At 37.4% G+C, this 24351-nt stretch overlaps 1 protein-coding gene across 11 annotated transcripts in view; it reads right to left on the bottom strand.

Moving 5' to 3' along the window:
* CTNND2 (catenin delta 2) overlaps positions 1-24351 on the bottom strand; it is a 631469-nt gene that overhangs the window by 19847 nt on the left and 587271 nt on the right. For 10 of the 11 annotated variants that reach the window (XR_008434168.1, XM_053959428.1, XM_053960173.1 and 7 more), the window contains 3 exons: positions 15028-15238; positions 11673-11757; positions 6499-6624 (listed from right to left, as the gene is read on the bottom strand). Coding sequence is in view for 10 of the 11 variants with exons in the window: in XM_053959428.1 (XP_053815403.1) it covers positions 6499-6624; positions 11673-11757; positions 15028-15238 (422 nt within the window). In the remaining variant the exon portion in view is untranslated. The remainder of the gene's footprint in view (positions 1-6498; positions 6625-11672; positions 11758-15027; positions 15239-24351) is intronic. The other variant, XM_053959656.1, reaches the window with a different exon arrangement.

The raw sequence follows: 24351 nt of genomic DNA, 5'->3' as shown, positions 1-24351 counted from the left end.
TTGCAAAGATGACAAGACCTAATCTGATGAATAAAATACCTGCAAGAAAAGAGAATTGTATGTGAGGCAAAGCATGAAGGACAAGACTTCAGATATGGCAGAGTTCATTATTCATTTTGCTAAGGTTATATGAAGCCAAAGAAGAAAACTTTCAAAACATTGCAATAAAATGAAATACATTCATTTCTCAAAGCATCATTTTTCCTCTTATACAGAAAAAAAATTGTTTTAATATACTTTAGAGGAAATGAAGGCAGTACTTGGCCCTTCAGCTAGAATTTCTGTTGTTCTATTTTCTCCTGCATAATGTATATAAGCTAAAATTTAACTGTTATAATAACAAAAGAACAATTCCTGATTGTATCTTGTATGTACAAAAAATGTGTACAATGATTTTTGATTTGTATTGTAATTTTCATTCCAGTAATGCAATTCCACCTATCTTAAGATGTGTATGATCTAGAAATGCGAACTCTGGCTCTTGGCCACAAAATTCAGGAGAGAGACAAGTACTACTTTATGTTCAGGGTCAGTTTCTTAAATCTGCTGTCCTTCCAAAGTCTAGAAACCAATCAACACCTCTTACTCTTACTTTTCATGCATTAAACCATAAAATCAACCAGATACACCTCTTCTATTATACCTGTGAGTTAAAACATGAAAAAAATCATTATCAGAGTGAAATTTGCACCATCCTCCCTTATGGTAAAGAACATGGTATACTGATGATACTGACTGTGACCAAGAGCCATTAGAAGTTTGTGCTTCCCAAAGAGCAGCAGTGCAGCTGAAAACAGATGATCATTTTGTTCAAATGTGGAGCTTTCTGACATAATAGAAACCAGTGTCCCTTCAGAAAACTCACAGGAGGAACTCATGCTGTCCTTGGTTTTAGGTCAAAAGTTTGTGCATAATACACGTGAATCAGAGAGTTAGAGATCTGAGTGATTACTGCTAACCTGTGTGAGTTTAAGGATATCCTGCTTTGAACACGTAGCTCACCAGCACACATGGACATTAATAATAAGAAATGCCCATTGTTTTTTAGTGATACACCTTTTTAACAGTTTCTGATTCTCTAAGTAAGTATTGTTAACTCAAAGAGAAACATGCTATTGGACCAAAGATTACAACTCTCAATTTAGAGTATCCTCAAGTTTCTCTGAAAGTACTCTGTTCAATTAAAAGTAATAAACCAATTCAGAAACTTCCAGTGAAACTTCTCATTTCTACTTTTTGCAGGAAGAAGTAGCTACAGCTCTTTCATCAAGACAAACTGTATCAGCAAGTAAGGAAGTAAAACACTCAGAACAAAGCACACATACTACAAAAGAGACTCCTTTCAAAATATAAGGTTTCTTTCTTTTTTAAAGTCTGAAATTGCAGACATATTTAGGACATTCTTGAATTCTGTTAGCATTTTTAGGAAGAGAATAAGGAAGAAATGAGAAGGACTTCCTGGTATTTTTTCCCCCACACATTATTAGATCATGTGGAACATCAAAGACCTGGAAGTAGGATACTGATGCAGCAGCTTAATATTTCATTGACCTTTGATTGAATTAACATGCACTGGCCATACTGAACGCACACTTTTGACCTCCTTGTAGAACCCAGAAGAACGAGGATGGTGATAGTGCAAGTATGGCAACACAGCCAGCATCAGCAAAGACACCCACTGCTATGCATTGACTATCCCAGCTCAACTATTTACCTCTGAGACAGAAATATGCTGTGACTGACACAGGAATTAATTGACTTCCCTCCCCTCTGTGCTCCATGAGTGTGCTATTACTGCAAGTAAGACTTCTACTGATCTGACTCATTTGCAAAACTGTAAGCAGCCATCCAACACAATCCAACAATCCTGTTCAAGTCTGCTGAGACGAACTGAATTTCTCACCCATACTCTTAACTGCACATCTACTTTGATCTATGCCTGATATGCAAATATTAAGCATACAAGTTAATTAAATATGACATTTTGTTCAGAATGGTAGAAATCATATTCCTTAAATGAATTTTGGAGAAAAATATTGACATCAATTAAAAATAGTTTCTCTTTGCATGTATCTTTAAAATACCTTTGAAAGTCTTTAGAAAGACGTCTGGATTTTTTTCAGTATTGTACATATGAATCCAGGTAAATATTGTTTGCCATTAATTAATGCTTATATTAGTTTAAAAATATTTAATACATTATTTAAAAGGACTAAAAATGTTCCCAGTACTAAAATATATGTAGTTAATTTTCTTAGGTCTCTATATTCTATTCAAATATTAAAATCCAATTTTATTCTGAGGTACCATACTTTTGAAAAAACATCTGTATATGTGACCTATGCATAACCTTCTGGATTCTGGATGCCTCCTCATAGCTCTACCCTAAGGATATTTCAGAAACTTCAGTTATACAATTCCCTTCAGAAAGAAGGCTTTGAGTTAAAGATACTGACTCCTGGGCTGCATTTAAGATTTTCTTTTCTTCAGAGAAGTTCAAAGGGAGGAGTACTTTGGGGACAGACTTTACACAGTATGAGATTAAATTTCTCTTTTCTAAATCTGGACATAGCAACCTTAGAGTGGACTTGAGTTTTTAAGTGAACAATACCTCATCATTCCCTTATGAATCAGCTAAAGCTTACCATGAAACCCAGTATCAATGCTGAGGATGCTCTAGTGTCACATATATATGCTGCATCCTGGAGAATTGTTTGGATAAACTATTATTCTTTTCTCATTTGTTTAGCACCTCTTGAATCTAGTAGATTTTGGATGGGAATGGTGCCAGCTTCAGTGCACCCCTTAGTGATTATGTTTGGTTGTTGAATTATTGCTAAATTTGGTTGTTGAATTATTGCTTGCTACAATGCTCAATGCTAGAGGGAAGTACTATCGTGCCCTTAGCGCCCTCAGGGGAAAAGCAACAGTCAACCATAGCTGTAGATACTTTCTAAGCGCACAACTAAAACCAATAAGGTTTATTTCTTTACACATTCCCAAGGTGTCTTTGTTTGGACATAGAATCACAGAATCTCTTGATTTAGAAGGGACCCATCAGAATCATCAAGTCCAACTCTTGCTCCTGCACAGGACTACCCCAAAAGTCACGCCATGTGCCTGAGAGCATTGTCCAAACCCTTCTTGAGCTCTGTCAGGCTGGTGCTGTGACCACTTCCCTGGGGAGCCTGTTCCAGTGCCCAACCACCCTCTGGGTGAAAAACCTTTACACAATATCCAACCTACGGGTATTGTGGGCATCATACTTAAAGGCAGTGTCCTCTAAATCTACTCTGTGGTTGTGTTCAAGTTTTACATCAACACAGCCTGTTTGTGTGTACACGTACATAGAGGTATTTAGCACCAAACACACAGATACAGTGTCCAACAGACACACAAGTATTTGCAAAAAAAAAAAAAACTAAAAAAAAAAAACAAAAAAAAAACACTAAAAAAAAAAAAAACTAAAAAAAACACCTTTAGTTTTTCTCTAATTCTGCTCAGTTATCATACCTGATTTTTTTAAAGATGTCATTCATTATTGAAATAGTACAATTACGAGCAGGTCAGTCTTCATGAAAGATGATCATTGGTATTGAATTTTCAGTTCAGCCCAGACTATCTTAGATTGCTATTAATATTTTCAATATCATCATAGACATGGAAAATGTTTTAGAGAGAAACATGTAAATACTGAAACATAGCTAAAGGAATGGTAGGTGATATTGCATAGTAAAAAAAGTCTTTGTTGAGGGCATCACAGAGATTTTGACTATGTAAAATGCAAAATTATTAAAATAAATGATGCTTCTTAATATATAGTAAATTTTGGAATCCATAAGGATAAAACATTTAAGAACATCTTCTTCCAACAACTGATGTTGAAACACATGATTTGATACCCCTCCATGTGTTGCCATTGTGATATAGGTAAGAACATGATTATTTTGCATTGTAAAATGCTTTCTACCCTCTTTAGGCCATGCAAAGTATAGTTTTATAATAGTAATCACTTGCTATCTTTCTAGTACTGTTTGAGATTGTTAATAAACTGAAAATTAGAAGGACTACAAAAAAAAATTACTTGAGATGATGAAAAAGCCAAGGAAATCAGAACATATTCACTTGATGACACAAGTGAAATGATAATTATGGGCATTAAAAGGAAATCAAAACAACATCAGTTTCACTTAGCATTCTGTAATATTTTGGTCTTTTTAAAAATTGTTCTTCTTAAAAAAGCAGCCAAAAGATTTTGAATGGTAGCGCAGCTAGGTGAAAACAATATGTGTTTTGACAAATTATGAGATTTATCTCTCTCTATTTTTAAAAATTCAGGATTGGTTTTTACATCACTTTTCTCCTGTGTGAATACTCCTGACTACTTCTGCATAAGCCAAAGAGTTTGCTTCTATATGCCAGTTCAATTTATTTGCACAATTTCCCCTTTAGGATTCATGATTTTTCTCATGATATGTAAATTCCTATTGTATAAACAAATAGGGTGCTATTCAAGCAGGCAATTGGCAATCAAAAAGCCAGAAATGTTAAAATTTTCTTGTCAAAGGTTTGAATATTCTTAAAAAAACAATACCTGGGAAGGTTTATGCAATCAAAAGAGGAAGTAATTTAAATGGTGAGTTTATATGGTGATGCTACCTAAGGAAAATTATGCTGAAAAACTAACATCAAGGTAAAAACGAAGTTCCAGACTCTCATATCATTGCTCACTGAAGAGGTTCTCGTGTCTCTAAGAAATAATGTGAAAAGATGATCATATTGTTCTTTGCTCTGCAGCAACTACCTGTTATTTGCTGCAGAATCCAAAAGATGCCTTTGCTTTAATGAGGAAATTATTTGTACTTTTGTGTGTATTGGGATAGGCACACCTATCTGACATAAACACTGGAAAGTAATATTCAGCATAAAATGCAGAATTAAGAATGCACACACACACAAATCAGTAATGCCAACTTCTTCTCAAGTAATGAATCCAATGACAATTGGAGGATTCAGTATTTCGCAAGATTGCCAATTGATAAAAAGCCACATTTAAAATGCTCAACTAAAGGCAAATCACGTGTTCCTTGAGAAAGAAAAAATGAAAGTATACATTTGTAGACTATAACTATTTTGCTATATTGGTTATAGAATCTCTTTCTACTAAAATTAAGCAGATTATGCTTTAAAAAGGCTGGAGAGTATTTTACTTTGGCAAAAAAATTCCACATTTCCTTTATTTAAAGTCAAATTAGGACTTTGCCTAGTTCCTAATTAACAAAAGAAAGTAATGTAATATATCAGAAGATGAAATACTGGGTGTTTTAACTATATTCCTGTTAGCTAAAGATGAAAAGGATTTACCCTAACCTTGAAAGATATTTATGTCTGGAGTATTTAAATGAGGTCTTCTCTGATGTCTTCTCTTTTCCAGGCAAAGGTAGTGCAAAAAACCAAAAAGATGAAAGTAATAGCATAGCTACTATGTTCTATGGGGCCAGGAAAAACATGTAAATTCCAATTTCCTCTTAATATTTTATCAGAGATAATATACAAACCTGTATGTATGAATATATATATATATATATATATATATATATATATATATACACACACACATATATATACATACATGCATAATGCACAGACATAAACACAGTCACTCCATGGACTTACTAGGATGTTGTGTGTATGTAGAAGGTATTTCGGTTTTGTCATAATGCCACAAAATAGTATTTTATTATGGAAAAAATATTAAAAGGAAAAAAAAGAATACACTTGGTTAAGTAAATGGAATTTTAGTACCTCAAAATAAAGACTGCCTCTAATAAAAAAAAAGAAAAAAGAGGCAGTCCTGCTAATTCTCATCACCTACAATTCTTGTCTGAAGGAAATGTACATTATCACTCTTAATAAATGTACACTATCGATCTTAATAGAGATTTGGAAAATTAACATTTTAAGAATTTAATTGACTCTTGGACATACTGATTTTTCTATAGATGTGCCAGTTTACTAGTTTACCTGGGGTCCCCTTATTGAAATGTCCAGCCATTGCTTTTTTACTTAAGAGATGCTGTTGTGCCATAAAACAAAGCAACGTGCTTGGTAAATTCAAAATGCTGTTGCAACATAGCACTTATCAGCAGCCTCCTTTCCCTTTGAAAGGCTGAGGCAATCAGGACAGAGATCAGAGAAATGCTAGAAGGATTGTCAGGGAACTGGATGTAATGCACTTGTCCCTCTCACTGCTACGTGCTGTCCTCAGTAGAGTATGTGCAAGGAAGGTGTGCAGAGTTCTGCTCTAAGTGAAGTGAGGCACTTTCCATCTAGAACCTACAGGGTTCAGTGAATTAAACTGTGCAAATTAAGAACATATTCTCCAGTTAGACTTTGTTACTTTTGATTCAAAGGTCTCCTGAAGAACTGCTTTGGGTACAAATCTCAGTATGCATGAAACAGAACAATGCAAGACTAGTCAGCTGACAGCCAGAATACCTGGGTTGGGGAATAGATTCTGTTTTCTTGGCTCTGGGAGAGAGTATGCTGAGCGTGCCATGACCCAGAATCGTGGGTTGGTGAAAATCCTCTGTCATCAGTCACACTGAAGCTTGGGGACGCCCACTGCCATAAATCAATCAATCAATCAATCAATCAATCATTAATCAGGTACTTGCATTTTCATAGTTAATATAAAAATGGGCTCTAGACAATGCCTTCTCTATAGTGATACTTTAGCTTCATATTACAGAAGGGGGTTTATCTTAAATTAATTAATCCTTTTTCTAAGAGGGTGACATATTAATCTGAAAAAGCTTTTGCCAATTGTACAAAAATAAATTAAGCCCCGCTGAAAGATCAGCACTGCAAAGTACATATGCTCATGAATAATATGAACACATGAATAGTTCCTTCAAGTCAAGCCACTATTTTTGAGGAATTATTATGCTCTGGATTTAGAATTTATATCTTTAATGTAGGGTTTAAGTTCTGCACAGACCTTTTCACTAGATAAATTTAAGCTAAACCAGCTTCCTTTTGGGGGATGTCTGACTGATAATAATAACCTTACCAGAAGAAAATCCAAATTATGTGTCCCAAGTTTACATGATCGGACATTGTAATTAACATTTTTAAAAGGTGAGTAGGTATATTTTATTTAAGAAAAGACTTTAGATTCTCAAAGTCCTTGAGACTAAGGTTTTGAATTTTAATGCTGTCAATTTTCATGGAGCATTTAGTCATAAAGAACTTCTCATAAAGCCATCTTCTTATTATTCTTAAAGTCACATGAAAAGCAAGTCTTTTTCTATATCCACATGGCCTTAACTGCTAAGAAGACTTCAGGCAATTCTATGTATTTTTTCCTAACCAATGACAGACAAGGCCATCTTCAGAGTGACTCCATTAAATGCCTATCACAAAAGTGTCCCTGCTGTAAATGGCACAATACAAGCTGAAGGACAACTGCCCTCAACAGCCTCCCTGGTTTCCAACATTGGGTGGTATTTTTATTCCGTGCAGAACAGAAACCTACCACAATAAATGGGAAAGAAAAATATTTTCTACAAATTCATTATGACCTCTGCTTACACACTGGAAGACAAAGTAAGTGTAAACATAATGATAGAATGTAAACATATTTTGTTGGAGCCTAAGTGGTTAGGCAAAGCAAACCAATTAACAGAAAACATACTCTTCCTGACAGTTCCTCCAGCTCTTCAATGCTACACACATTTAATGCTAATTGAAGCTTGTTTTTAGCTAATAAATTTTCTTTCATGTTAAGCTCATTTAGCACAACCCTTTTGCTCAAATTTCCTCATGTAATTTAACAAGCTATCTGTATTTAAGACTAGTTGGCTGTTTTCTTGAATATTGACATAGAGTTTGCCAGCTAATGGAAATCTGCTCTCTTATAGTCACACCTGTATTTTCTCAGGTGTCCCCAAACATTCAACCAGTGAATATCCTAGAGACTGGAGCAGGGGACAATGATACTGAGTCAAAAATAGGTGCCTTTAAAGAAGCCGCAAAGTAACTCCTGGCACCTCGGTTAAGAAGCTAAACATAAATTGGGCAAGATCTCTCTTTCTGGATGCTGTAAGCAGCTCTCATTTCCCCTGCTAACTCTATAACACAGGTTGCCAAGACACTTGAAGAGGAGGGATGCATCAGGAGTTTGAAGCATAAGAACAAGGCGTGGGATAGCTCCTGTACCTTGTTTTTCTGACATGTTGAGCCACTGACCCACCCATGGGGCCTTGGGCCATGGGACCATTAAGGATGTTTGAAAATCAGACTTTAAGTAATTTGGAACAGACTCATGAAAACGGAGACAGATAAATGATCATTTATGATTATATGTCTTGCTTGTAGAAAACAAAGAAGTTTGAAAATGATGATATTGTCTTTGGGAGACCATATTTCCTCCACTGATAAAAAATGTGATAACCTCCTTTCTAGAAATTAATCACACTAAATAATCTAATCACTGTTTATATGTGACTTAACCTGAACATTGTTTTCCTCCTGGTGGACTTTTTGAGACTGGATTTCTGTACCAGCTATTGCTTGTAAATTAAACAGTATTTCCCATGAGCTCTTGCATGATGAAGGACCTGCAACTTTTGGGGTGGCTGGCAACTCCTTCATTTCAAGACTAAATTAATTGCTTCCTCTTTGTCTTTCAAGTCTTCTTTTTTTTTTTTTTTTTTCCCCTACAGTTTTAGGACCAGAAATATTTATACATTTTATAACTTTTCCTTGTTGGACTGTGTTAGGACAGTGCCAACTTAACCACTCCAGGGAGCAAAATTGATTTTTTTCCTTCAAAGCACAAGCCTACAGAGAACTATCTAACACTATTGCCTCACTCACAGATCTGAATGCTGTTTACTTTCTATGTCTTTTCCACATCAGCCAACCTAAAGAGTCTGTGTGTCCCACTAAAGCCACAACACAGCTATGACCTGGAAATCCCCAGACACTGGATAGAACCTGCCAGGGAAGGCTAGAGGTTGTGGCACGGCTCTGCAAACACAGTGCATAAGATATTATGGACTTAAAAAACATTCACACCAATCCTCAACTCTGGATTTCTGTCAGTGCAGTTTATTTCCTGCTGGCTGTAGGATGTTCCTTGCAATGTTGAGCAAAATTAGAAAAATGAAAGAGGTTTTAGTGTTTTTGCTGATCCAGTCATACTTGGACTAAATATATTGACTGCTACTGTATCAGCAGTAAACATGTATTGCCTTCTTTGCCCATTAATACAAAGAATAATACTTCTATTCTTTTTACAACTTCTTACTTTATTGTGAACGTGTAGCTCTAAAATATGTCACAATTCAAACTATTTGGTTACATTGTTTCTCAAACAGAAGATAAGTGCTGCTGCTTTCACTTAACTATAATGGTATGCTCGAAATTTCCTTGTATTACAATACAAAATTGTGTCTCTGTTGGCCAATTCTTTGAAAGCAATTGTATAGATACTTTGGTATATGGGAGCAAATTGCTGATGGTTATGCAATGGGATTTACCTGCACTTCAAAAAAAGGCTGTGCAAGTGCAAGATACTGCAAAGTGCTAATCATATTACACTCTACGTTCACTCATTTTTACTGGTACATATATATTTTAATGGGACAAAACAAAGATTGCATTGATCCAGTATCTTTATATTACATAAGTAGCTGACTATTAGTATAATGCAAACTTCTCTAATTTTCCTATCATAAAACCATTGCCTTCCAAACAGTGGTTAAACTCAGACAGCCAGTGTAAGAGTCAGCCTGTTACAGGCAAGTTTAATAAATATTGTAATTTTATAAAGATAATTGTATGTATATCAATAAAAAGGAGTATTTAAAATTAACTATCTGAACATTTTGATTGAAAGAAACCATACTTACACAAGGCTTAACTGCACATCTAATGGCATGTAATTAGTATACAAATATGTAGTAGAGACTGATCTTCATTTTAAGATTTTGTGTAGGAATTAAGTAATATAGACATTAATACAATTCTCTTCCTGATAATATACATAATCTGTCTGCTATGAGTGTCCTGGAAGCTACCTCTAAAGCTAGCCTGTCCTATTTTCCATATCACAAGTATGTATTTGTGGCCATGGAAAATGCTCTTGTATGCATGCAAGGTACTTAGTACCTGAACATGCTTAGTATGTAAGTCCATCACCAGCAGTCACACCAGCAGTCAACAGTGTCCCTTAGGTAGCAGTAAACTCAGCAGCCACACAGCACAAACATTATTACCTCCTGCACGGAGCAATCCCAGAAACTGCTTTTCCATCACGACACATATATGCAGACAGAAGGTTGGACACGAGCCACATATTGTAAGAACCTCGAAGAGATTACGGTGCAGAACAGCTCAGCCTCTACAGTGCAGCCACCCACATGCACAGAAGTCAGGCTACGCACACTTCCAGTGTGTTACTGCCTTGGATCAAGAAAAGCCTACTCGTGTTTGTTCCCACCTCTTAATGGGACAGTTGAGGACCAGCTTGTTACTTGGAGCATGTTCACATATGGCATCCCTAGGGCTGCCAAGGGTGACTGAAAATACTGGAAGTGAACAATGGGAGAGACTCAATAATCATCTTCCTCACTCCTCAGACTTGACACAAGCAGGGATGAGGCATGCAAAAGAACAGCATTTCACACAGAAGGTCAGCTTCTGCCAGCTTGAGATTTGGTGCATACATTTCAAGTAACTAAGCTATTTTCTTGTGCAGAATACAACACAGACCACACCACTGTGAACCTTCCCTACTTCACAATCCTTATGCCTCAGCCTTAACTAGGGCCTGAACTGAAGATGCCACATGAAGTTTTAGCTCTCTCTGATGAGATTCCAAATACAAATATCACTTACATTAGATGTGACATTCCAAGCAAGAAGACATTGAAGAACTAAATCTGCAGGCTCATACTCACATGGAATGTAATTAATTTTGGAAATATTGAGCAAGAATTACTGTAAATGTTTTCATTTACTAAGTAACTTTTAAGTTAAAAAAGCTGTATAGAATGTTGTTTCACAGTATTATATTACTTTATTGCAATTCATTTTCAAGAGGTTAGCAGGCCTGTGGGAATGGCATGGTACTATGGACTCAACAGAGTGAAAACCAGGTATATGATGCCACTGTGTGCTGGCTGATTAGAAACAAAGCTACAGGTTTCTGCCCAGCTCCATATGTAGCTGGTCCCTAAGCACCACTCCTTCAGATACTCTTGTTTACAATCTCATGAGGAAATTTGGGAGCTGAAGGGCTGGAAATCTGGTAATCTCCTCTGGAAAAGCTGAGGAGATGTAAGAAGGACTGTTCCAGTAGGAGAGCTTACATACAATGTACAGAGGATTTCACTCTCCAGGGCTGTCAGATCCAGCACCTTTTGTATGAATTTATTTCAAAATCAAATTCACATCCCATTTTCACCATCACACATATTTTCAAAGGGCATTTTTATGTTAAAAGTAGAAATTAAGGAAAAAATAAGAACTCCAAGTATCTGAAACTTTCAACTCCAAGTGAATTTCCGGTTACATAAACAAATGTTTTGGTCTAAAGTCTCTCAGCCCCCAAATTTGGATAACAGTATGAAAGATGATAAATCTAGAAAAAACCCAAGCCTTACCTTCTTGTAGAGACTTCTCAGGTCTCTGTACTGCCACATACTATTGAGGACCTGAGATGCTGCTTTCACCACTTTAGGCGAATGCCTGTTACATACATACATTAAAAATGGAGAAAGAGAGAGAAAAAGAGTGAGAAAGAGACTGTTAAATAAAGGACACCATTCAGTCCAATTTTCAAATGCATTGCTACGGATTTAAACCCACAAATGAAGTGTGTTTCAAGTATACCATAAGATCATCTTGGAGACCAATGTGTTTTTAAGCAAGGGCAATATATCCTATTTCTATAGTACTAATTAATCAGTGAGGGTAAAAAACTTGTGCATCTCAGTATACACAGGGATTTCTGCTGAAAGCAGAAATAAATAATAGTAAGAGGATTAGGAGGTAGTAATTGGCAAAATTGCTGAGGACCCAACTGACATTATGTATATCTAAGATATGCTACAACTTTGGCATAAAGGACAAGGAGACAGAGCAGAATTTCTTTTTTTGCAAGCTGCTGAACTCTAGCTCAGTACAATGCACTCAACTCATTTAGCTCCTCTCAGCAGTGGCCAAAAGAAACTCTAGATGGGTAATGAGCACTGGTTTTGAAATGCAGAGCCAAGATGCAGAAATATAACTGATTATAAAAAGTTATGATAAATTTCATTAGGAATCCAAATGTGGACTAGGATTTTGCTCACACCATTATCCTTTAATGACAGGAATGCAAAGTCATGTTGAAAACCATGTAGCTTCACATGGTATTTCTCTTCACACAAGTTTTGAAAGAAGGTCTAAACTATTGTTACAATCAGCTGGTGTCATATATTCCTGCTGGAATAGGTAATTAAAAAAAAAATCCAGAGTATTCATCACAGTGAGGAAGGGTCAAATAGAAAAGGACCAGGAAAATAACCCAGCCCATTAAGGAAGCATACACTGTGCAGGATCAAAAATACAAAAAAAAAAAAAGCAGTAGAACACTAAAAAACCTTGCAAAGGCCAAAGTCCAGAGTGAGGATTGATGGAGTTTGGGGCAGTCATTGAGGTGATTTATGTTTTACTCAGAAGAGGCATATGGTTTGAAACATCAAAGAGAAACCAGAAAACCAGCAGCAATCACAAGTTGCTGCTTTGGGCAGGGGCCAGGCTTTGGTTCATTCTGTGACTTCTGAGAAGAAACACTGGTAGGCTGATATGCAAGCTGGTAAAACACTGTTATGACACAACTGATTCATTAATACAACATTTCCCTAGTAATTTATTTGGTGCTTTTTTTCCACTTCTATTTCATTTCTCACCCGGAGTAGAGCAGTAGGTGGGTAAACAGGGTTTTGATAAGCCCTTTCAAGCTTAATTATTTTTATTATACTTACAGCTGTACTGGCTAGTGGGGTGCTGGTAAGCATGGAGTAACCAGGAAAATAACTTTGCCAACCACTCTGTAAGTACTGAGGAGAGGCAGGAGCTATGTGAAGCTGATAGGGGCTTGGCCAGTATAAATAACCTTATGAACACCAGTTCTCTCATGCAGTCATACAAGGAGACTATTCAAGCCCTGGGCATATTCCAAAGGCTATCAGGGCCAGCCCCAAACTACTGGCACTGACACATATCAGGATGCACGGCCAGCTCAGTATCCTGCACATTCAGAAGCAGTTGCTTCATACTGGACAAAATGATTTCATACAGAAGTGATTTACTGTACTAAAGTAAGCATGTCAGAATTTTCTATCAGTCCAACAACCAGCAATTTCGGTTTTCAAACAATGAATTACCTTTAAGAAACCAAACCAAACCAATAACACACAGTACTGACATTTCTGAAAGCTGAAAAATGGAACTTTTACTTAAGATGGGCATTTGCAGCACTGTGTGTTGACAGGTTTTCTTGTTCTAGAACTGTGTAACCTGTAAAAATAATAATATAGGACTGCAGGTCAAAGTACTTGAGAGGAGGGATGCATATCATGACTTGGAAGGGTATTTTGTAATTACTCTGCTCTAGTTTAATTAGAAATAGATGTATTTCACAGTTATGAGGTTTATTCAGACAGGGAATTATGCCCTTGGATCCTCCTAAAACTGCCCATGATACTTCAAAATTTCCAGACTCAACAGGTATTAGTATTCTTTACCAGATAATGAACAGGTAGACAAGTGCATTACTCTGAGGAAATACACGTTCAGTTTAAGAGAAATGGATATGAACCTGCTTGCAATGTCAGTACATTTGATCTAGAAAATATAAATAAAAAAATTAGGTAGATTCAATAATAAGAAAATACAAATATAAATAAATTGGCAGAGCATGGGGAGCTCCCACAGCTGGAATCACATACTTGGTCACACTACTTTTTACCCCTTACAATTTGAATGCAAGAATGTTTCAATAATGAATTTGGTATGAAAGGAAAAGGGTGACAATAGAGGAAAAGAAATGTGATTAAATTATACTGGCAATGCTCCAATCACATAGGTGAGCATAAGTTCTCATACCAAATGTAGGGTGCATAAATCTTTCCTTCAGGTTGTGGCCTGGCTTTGTGGGGCTCTTTAAGAGCTCTGATGCTGCAGTAGGCTGTGTGATGACAGCTCCGAGTAGGTGGACTGATGGGTTTTGTACACTACAGTGAAGGCTTTTTGTTTTCAAACTGCCATAGTCCCATTGCACTATACTTCATCAGGTTGACAAATATGAGAACCAGGCTATCTGTTTTAGGCAAAAGAAGGATAAAGAGTGAACTCTTCATGAAGAGTGTGTACACAGCCAAACAGACAAGATGAAACCATAGCTGTTCTGAAAATGTCACAGTTGTGTGCAAGACATTTTTTGCATCACAAAGCAGCCTAAAGGCTCTCTCAGAGCAACCAGTCAAAAAAATCCATGGATCTACTACTAAGCTGGTGGCAGGGAAAAGGGTGCTGTGAAGAGGGACATTGACTTTACATTCTTCACTCCTAGATCAAGAGAAGCTGTACCAGAATTGGGGTGAGGTCCTTTTTCCAAAGGACCCCTCCACCTGCATGTCACACCTTGTGCAGGGTGCAAACCAACCACTCCGATCCCTAATGTTTATCAGGATCTTCTGCAATTGCTTAGAGGTAGGGGTTACTGTAGATAATTACTCTTCCTTAAAATGCACATGGAGTGTCCCTTCACTGTGGATGGCATGTCAAAAACAAACCAAAGCAGACTTTTGGTATTGGCATTGTCTGTTTCTTGTCACCCTTCACACCGGGCATGTGATTTCTGTTGAAACGAAAGGATTCAACTCACGATTGCAGAGAGAAGATAAACACATTCAGGACTAGTAACAACTACTGGACAGGTTAAAAAGGTGCAAGGTGATTTGCAAAACATACTTGTCTCCTTTACTCTTAGATATGCCAACCAGTTTCTCAATGCCGCCAGCATCTCGTAAGGCCTTGGCATTCTCCATGTTTTTAGTGATGACTTCATGCAGAGTGCAGCAAATGGCAGTAACGGTGTCATCAGACATGGCCTTGCTTGCTGAGCTGTTGCTGTTGTTAGCGCCTGGCAGCCGGTGGACCAGATCCCTCATGGCATACTTGCCTTTGTTGAAAGAAAACAAAGGGAGAATTCAGAAGATACGGCAATAAAGGGTGACGGAGAAGTACAGGGGAAACACGCAAGATTAATAGCACCATTTGCATCATTGCACGTCATCTAATTAGATACTGGTATTAATTTGGAGCAAGCCGTATTTACATGATTGCATGTTCAAGCATTTCACACATTATGGACCCTGTTAATACTTCCGTACTGCATCAGTCAGAGACTTCCAAAACGGCCACATCACATCCGTAAGAGAATGGAACTGTGATGGTGAAGGCCATATGCACAAAGATAACCTGAATACCACAATTCACAGAACTTGGTAAATCCTCATCTCCCACCAAACAACTCACTCACAGCTTGTTACCATAAATTGAATGTGCATCAATTGTTAAAACCACAACAGTGAACACAAACCCAATGATGCTGTTACTTGTCAAAAGGTCTTCTCTGAAGACTTCTTCCCTGTACAAGGTTAATTCTATTCTACATGCAGCAATTTAACTGTGTTTAGTAGTATTAGCCTGTATTGCTCAAGAGGATACCATCTTTTTCACACAACCTTAGTTGTATGCACAGTTCTGACTAGAAAAGGAGCCTTTCTGGCATCTATTCCAATCTGCCATTTTGTAAGGATTTACTGAAAAAAATGCTAACCTCCAGAACTTAAAATCTCCCAAAATGAAAAGAATTTTTTAAATGGTCATATCAAACATTTAAATAAAAACAAATTCTGTACATTATGTCTGGGCTTGATGATATTTTTCAACCTAAGTGATTCTAAGATTATTATAATTTTTCATGCTTAAATAAACAGATTTCTTTTTCAAAATTGCACCTAAAAGTCATGCAGTGCTTGTGAAAATTATAAAAAAGCAGCTTCTGAGAATATATATATATATATATATATATATATATATGTATGTATATGTATATGTATATATATATGTATATATGGCAGGTTTAGCACCAGCACAGATGCACAAGAAGCCTCACATAAGTTCTAGAGGATTTCTATTATGGCAAATGGCTGCTCAATCCTTCAGTGTGATAAAGAGAAGATCAGAGAAGGTGAAGGCCTGATGAAGTTATTACTGAGGTCAGTGAAACAACTTTGAATCACCTTCAGTGCAGATGTGCTAGGAACTTGCATACAGCAATCACCATGAGTGTATCATGCAGGATGAAAAGGACAGGAAAATTGGGAAATATAAACATAATTAGTAATCTAATCTACATTACATTTTGTGAATGATCAGGTATGATTATTGTCTATAATATGGTAATTTAATCAGATTTTTTTGATAACTTAAAAATGTTTACACATAGTGTTTATGCATACTTATTAAAATCTTATTTCTGAATTCATAAATTCAGTTGTTTGTATCCATATTTGAAAGCAGAGGCAAGAGGAAAATCACATTTTTTAACTATCAGACATTGAACAATTTTTATTTCTCATAATTTTGCCTGATGTAGTGGAACTACAGTCAGTCATTTGAACAGAATATTCATAATACAGATAAAAACTTAAATCTCTGTACTGAACTGTTAAAGATTATCAAATAGATTTTATGGTAATGTGAAGTGTTAGAAAATACTAACTCTATATTATGTAAAAGCATTCCTGATTATAAAAAGCATCAGACTGCTTACAAAATGTGTACAGTAGGATTTGAATCTTTCCAGTGTGCTGCAATACAAATACAAATCCTGTCCTCAAACATTTTTACTTCTTTGAACTTAATATTTAATTTACTTGCACTGTTACAATTTTAAGCAATATTATTACTATCAGATGTAACACAGTTGTTAGCACCTCTTTCTTTTTCAGAAATTATTTGTTTGAGCAAACTGAAAATCTTCTTTTTCCCTACACATATAAGAAACACTGTTGCAGAAAAGTCTGAATTGCTATTTTCACCTGCATCTGTCTGCTCTGTGCAACATGAACACATTAACAGCTGTGTATCACTTACATTGAGTACTTCAGTTTGCAACATATCAAATTAAGCTGGTGTTTCAAAAAATAAACTATGATTTGATGTAGCTTTTACTCCTCTAGTGCAGTGTCTGCCACTGGCCGGGAGTAAGTGTAAGTAGATAAATCAGATTAGTGAGACTTTCTGCTTTACTCTGTGCACACATCCAGAACAGACCAATATTCCTTTTTCTTTTTGGACCTCACTTAAATTGCAACAGAGCATCTCAGCACCTCAGTCCTCTGGTGGAATCAGTTCATGATGATTATTTCATTAGCAGCTAAAGATTACATCCCAGAACACTGGGTGTAAGGAAATCTGGATGGCTGTCCCAAACAGATTTCTTTCCTGGAACTGGTCTAGTATTCCAGGCAGTAGTATTCACACCAGTACACATGCCTAGACAAGATGGTTCTTGCAATAAATAAAGGCTTTGGAGCTATCAGGGAAAGCTCAGTTGGAAAACTAAAACAGACACAGTCAAGTAGGTCATAAGCATTCTGGACATGCCAATGCTCAGCAGTTTAACATTTCTGCTGTGCACACCCTTCAGTTAGGCATGAGAAAATCAAGTCAATATTAAATACTTCAAAGCAATAAAAGAGGCTTTTTATACATAATGTGTAACAGTAGGATAGTACAGCATTCCCTACTCTGACCAGTTGTAGTAATCCCAGCACAATATTACCAATCAATTCTTAATGAGAAGCATATTTAAAGTAAAATGCATTCTGAGTGGGTTTGGTAGGGGTTTTTAATTGTCTTCCCCTTCTTTCTCCCCCAAGAATTGCTTCAAATTTAGCCTTTGGATAGCAAGTACCAGAAGACTCACATTTTGTAGATCTAAAATCTAGTCACTGCATTTCATCTGTGGCAGCTGTGCAAGCTGGTCCAGTTTGGAGACCCCCCCTACCAGAACCTGTAATGTCAATACCAGGTCCCCCTGCCAGGAGCTGCCTGTTGGGGATACAGGCCTCCCTCTCCCTGCCCTGTCCCCAGGAGGCAGTGAAAGACAGAACTGCTGCTTCCAACAAAGCTGCTCACCCATGTGGATAAAGCAACTGACCACAGTCTGACAGGCATAATGGTCAAGGACATCAAAATGTCCTTCCAGAGTTTCAAACACAGGTGGTGCACCAGCTGGAAGAAGAAGGAAACGGCTGAGCTACAGAGTTGATCCAAGTCACTGCTTAGGTGGGTCTTAAAACTGATTAACAAGTGTAACTGTTAGCACATTTTCTGTGGTTTAAGTACTTCGAACACTGTGTTAGCTATGTGAAACTATATTGAAAAAGCAGAGAATTTGCTTTAATATAGAATTAAGACATGGAAATTGAAAGTCAAAGGCTATTCTTTATACTGCAAGATGTTTTTCTAGAACTATACATATAGTTAGTTAATAAATCACTGTAGGACATTCACAGAAAAAAACTCCATCAGTTATTGGTTAACTTTTCTTATCTCAGTTATGCTCCTACTTCTTTACTACAGACATGAAGAAGAGTCATGTTTTCTAGCATGAGCTATAGAAAAACTTTGCTATACAGTGGTGTGAATGTGAAGTCCTCCCACAGGTACTGTTGCACCAGTCCAACACAACTGTGATCCTTGACTTCTGCACTGGCGTGTGTTACATTCTACAGAGCATTTGCACTTAGAATTATGTTTCTCCATGTGAAGAGCCTCTTCTGAAAGCAGACTGAAATGTGTAATGGAAACCAGTGTTGGAATGTGTGGTGTTCTGTCTCAACTCTCGAAAATGTACGGTTTATTCCAAGCCTGTGATCCTCCCCTGAAGTATCATGTGTCTGTATCCCATTGGCCCAAATCTTATTCGCACCCACTTTGAATCTCCCTGTTATGTGTGTCAGGGGGATGGGTCTCTCTCTCTCAGCCAGCTCCCCTGGCCGGTGCTCTTTCAGCCCCTCTCTCCCCCTCCCCTTTCCCTCTCCTTTCCCCCCCTCTCCCTCAGAAACCATTCTGCTTCCCGGGGGTAGGACCCCCAATAAACTCTCATCTAATGAGCACCCTCAGAAGCCGTGTGGAGTCTCCTTGTCTGCCTGCTGCTACCAGCCAACTCACAGCTTAGGGGGCTCCCTGGGGACACCCTGGAGGGTCCCCCCAAATGCGCCCCAACAGGAATGTCAGCAAAATGTTATCTAGGACTGCTATTATCTAGCACCACTAATAGGAGAGCTGGGCAATTCAGCTTGCAATACAAGAAGCCTCCCTGAATGGAAGAAGTGAGAACTGAAGAGGATGCTGAGAAGAGAGGCAGATGTGTATAAGGATTATATTAAAAATAAATAGCTTTGTTAATTTTCATTAGGGTCCATGAAGAACTACTTTTATCTATAAACAAATTGATTTTTAGAATTTATTTTTGTATTTGAACAACTTTACACATTGTAAGACCCAAAACTGATTTGAAACTTTTAAAGAGGATTTACATAATATGATTAAATATAGCCAACAGCTCAACAAGGAAAAAAGAAAACGTATTTATTTGTCCAATTTTACTCTTAAAGGAATGAAGAAAAACATAAAATAGATATAACAGGAAAAGGGTTATCTTGTGGGTGCTTGGAAGAGCATTTTTCTGATACTATACATTTAAAAGTTATTTTTCTAAGATAAGACATCCATCATTTTCATATTAAGATGATTCATTTAACACCATGCACTAAGTCTTTGACTGTAAGATGATAGCATCTGCTTATTATTTCAACAGTGAAGATTTAATGTCTTTTTCTTTGCATGATAAAAGTCTCAGCACCTTAATACCTGCCTTCATTACTTAATTCAGGAAACTTTTCACATCAGAGGATCAAATAACTGTCCTAACAGAGATTCTGCCTTCAAAGCCAAGCAGTAGAGCAAACTGTTCTTCTGGTAGATTAAACCAGAGCAAAATCATCACAGATAAGGTTCTACTTCTGGAAATTCTTCCCTACTATTGCCTTGAGACAAATTCGCTGCTGTTGTAACTTTGTTGAAACCACTTCCATTTTCACTCATCTCTGAGTAATGCCTTTGACACAGTGGCAAATTTATTAAATAGTTGTGACATGGTTCCTAGTTTGAGAGTACAAGATTAGGAAAATTGACCTATTAAAGAAACAAGAAACCCCAAACAGATATTAATTCCAACAAAGACCCCTGTCCTAGTGATAGATCTTTTCCTATAAAAGTAATTGTTCACTATTCCCCCCCTCCCCAAAGATATCCATTAATTCATATCATGTAGCTAGCTAATATAAAAATGGCAAAATGCCATCATACTTTGTTGTAAAGGTACAGATATCCTATTTCAGAACTAATGGTGCCTGTATGTCAGAATATGTGTGAATTTTCTTCTCTTCATTCTAACATGTGCACTCCACTTAGACATATGTGGTTTTGGGCAATTTCACCACCCCAGTGTTTTTAGTATTATTCAACATCAGTGTTTCACACAGTTATGAAAAGAATAGGACTGGGAGAGCTTTTATTATTACTTTCAATCATTACTTAATAAATGAGCCAAAACTGTCTACTTAATTTGTATGGAAGAGATTTTGGTCTTAAGTCAGTGTATTATTCAACTGGTAATCTAATAAATTAGAGAGTATTCATCACATGACAGCAGTGGCAGAAACACGGCTATATTTGATGGTTCATTCCTGCATCATGTTTTCCCTGTCAGATACCACTGTTCTAAGCTGTAATGTATTACCACTACTGGCACCTGTGTAGCACCTGGAACTACCCTCAGGGTTCACATGTTGGTGTACCAGAGGAGCCCTCTGTGTACTTTGAACACTGGAAATTTTCTAGTGTGTACTGAGATGCAAGAGGGGGTGTAAGAGCCCATAAAAAAAGAATGATTATGCTTATTGTAATATGTAGCAGACTCTGGACTTGGACAATACAAGTTATAGTGTAGGCATCAGAGCAGCAGTCAACTTCATGTCATTTCAGAGGGTAAAGGTGTGTTAGTTTGCATAAGGAGATTTTCTTTCACCAGTGAAAGACTCAAGAGGGAAAACTGCTCTGAATTTTAAAGGCAAAATAGGCTAAGAGGTAAGAAATGCTGTCATACTGGTTCTTTGACCCAAACACGTGTTTTTATTTGTGAGGCAGAGTAGGAAGCAAGCCCAAGAAGATGAAGCAGGGTAATGCTAGAGTTGCTGAACCACGAGTGAAGGCAGCAGATGGAAGGAGACACAAACCTATATATTTGAAAGCAAAAAAGACTGCAGTACTGAGGCTGAGAGACACTTGACCCACTGAGTAAATGATTAATCCTCAGACTTTGGGGAGCAGCAGGAAAGGTGAGTGAAGAGTAAGAAAAAAATCCACCTTATGAGGCGATGTTGGTTTACAAAGATTTGTAACCTTTTGAAAGAAGGTTTATAAAAGAAGACAGAGCAGCACAACCTGAAATAAGCGTCATCAGCCAGCACAGAGTTTAATGCCCTCTTGCTCCCCACTAAATGACATGACTGCCTCCAGACAGGCTTTCCACTGCAACCACCCAGCCAGTGACTTTGCTCTCCACCTGACTCTGAAAGATACAGTCTGTAGCAGTGCCTACTGCAGGGTACCTTGCATGAGAGGGACTGCAAGTCCCACAGCTTGCATACAGCAATGCTCTCTTCCCTCCTTCTGGGGCCCCTCATTTGACATGACTTCAGCTGTGGACAGAGCAGGTTTATCATACTTCAAGGTAGTGTCTGCTGTCAAACCCCATGGCCTGGCCTGTGCTGGCTCATGGTCTTTGATGCTGCTCATCACAACACATCTGTTTCTTATTCCTAAGACCACTGTGCAAGAATTGTTACTGGAATAAGAAAGTGGAAAAACCCTGGTGCAGTAGGACTGAAGAGCATGCCCCAAATAGCATGAGCCCCACCACTTCTAGCAAGAGTCAGAGAATGGACAATTCTGGATCGCTTTGGGATGGAAGTGTTAAAAAAAAAGAAAAAAAAAATCAAACCATTTTCAGGTAAATAGGGGGAAATTTATGTGTCCAAACAGATGGGGGCAACATGGTTTCAAATTTCCTTGGATACTTGGATACCTGCACAGTTAGTAGATCTATGGAAGATGCACAGGCTTCTGGAAAAGCAGATATAAACAAAATTGGATACCCTTTGGTCCTCAAAGTTTAATGCTTATCTCTAGGCACCTAGATATCATTCTCAATGTTTGGCCAAAAACGTTGATTAGGTACTCAGGTCCTTTTACTTCTTATGTTAGTGACATGCACAAACATTTGTAACCTCTGGCACTTCAAAATAAATATGTACTACACTACATAATGGGAATTAACTATAGAACTGCAATTATCCCTATCAAAAAAACCTATCACCTCAGGTCAATAATTTATACAGGAAAGAGTGATGAGTTAACTTAAACTGGTTTTAGTAAGCAGCTCAAGCCTCATGGGCTGGAAGCCACTGTTTTAGCTACTTCACATTAAGCATAACTTGCCAATTAAGTTGGGATAATGAGTACTTTGAGCAAGAGAACAATACCAGATATAATTTCCTTGCAGTTTTTTTAAAATTTAAATTTTAAGAGTCCGTAGAGATAAATTATTTTTTGAGACTAAAGAAAGAATAAAAACCATTACACACACGTGACCTCCTGTGCCCCCAAGGATCCAGGTGCACTTTGCTCATGGCTGCTGAGACTGAACAAAGAATCAGGTGGAGGTCTCAGATTCCCTCTTCACTTCAGATAAATGATACACACTTTCAGTTTTTCACCATCTCTGATGACAGGCAGCAAAATTTCCAGACATAAGATTGGTATTTGGTATGGAACACAACAAAGAGGAACAGTGTCTTCCCTGATGCATTATATGTGATATGTCAGTCATTGATTTTCTTTTTTAAAAATCTTTTTTTTATCAAGAATAAATTCAGCCATCAGCAGTGCAGCATATAAAGCCCTACAGGGAACAGGAATAGTAATCTTTTACAGTTTTAGGGAAGAAACCCTCAAACTAGGTGATAAAAGCATGTAGAACACCAATAACTGTGTGGCAATGTCAGTTGAGATTTGCTTGTGAAAGAATCAAATATCTAAAAGGGTAACCAATATAGAAGCTTTTATCTTTTGAAAAAGATTAAAGATGTTAGTCCTATATTTTGCAAAAGGTATGAGGAGAACAAGGAATGACAAAGGGCACATCTATAACAAGGATGAAAGAGCAGCATGTATAGAAACCATCAGCATTACACAAAGACAAAAGAGAAGCATTCTGGTATTTTGAACCTGAACATGCCATGGGAAATCACAGCTGGGTGCAGTGTAATCACCGCTTTTCAGCAACATGCTTTCTCAGACCCTTCACAGATTTTCTTTCCTGTAACAGCATTTTAACCCAGTTACCCTCCTCCTTCAGCCTATCTGAAGCTTCTCTTTCTGCTTCCAGAAACATAACTTTTCCATTTCATATGTTTCCTGCCTTCCTCTGGCTGATTACTTTCCGTGTGTTCAACTCATCTTCTCAGGGCTACCCTCTCTCCCCTCTACTACATGACTAATAATTTTTCTTCCTTGAGCTGCATCCCCTCGAACCTTTGGGTATTAACTGTGAAGTTTTCATTGTCCTTTGCCACATCTTGTAAATTTCTGCATCTGCCTTGTTTGTCAAGCTTTTCCAATCTCTCATCACTTTGGTTTAAATATCTACACTTTGATGGTCAGCTAGATCCTGCTTTTGTCACACTGCTGTGTTCCCAGTCCCACCCCTAACCACCACAGACTCACGCTTTTTAATGTTCTCAACTAAAGGACATTTTAGCTAGTTTGCAAGCACAGATTTTAGAGTCAAAAGCACCGGATGCTATTGCTCTTGTACTACTCTTGTTGTCTCTCCTGTATATCTCAATTCCACATGCAGCTATTTAATCTGCTGTTATTTCTAATACTGATTTTACTCCTGTCTCAATGGAACTCCTTCATATACTGGTTGTCTCTCACACAGTGAGACAACAGATATTCAGACTTTATACCAGCAGTTATTGTAAAATCTACAGATGAAGAACTTCCAGGGTTCTTTGGCTGACTATAACCTGCTAATTCATGTTCTAACATGTGCTTTAAAGGCTAGATGCATGTCTGCACTTTGCACAC

Source organism: Vidua chalybeata, chromosome 1, assembly GCF_026979565.1.
Source record: "Vidua chalybeata isolate OUT-0048 chromosome 1, bVidCha1 merged haplotype, whole genome shotgun sequence".
Lineage (NCBI taxonomy): Eukaryota > Metazoa > Chordata > Aves > Passeriformes > Viduidae > Vidua > Vidua chalybeata.
The sequence above is the reverse complement of the archived record's forward strand: the minus strand, read 5'-3'. Positions and strand labels throughout refer to the sequence as shown.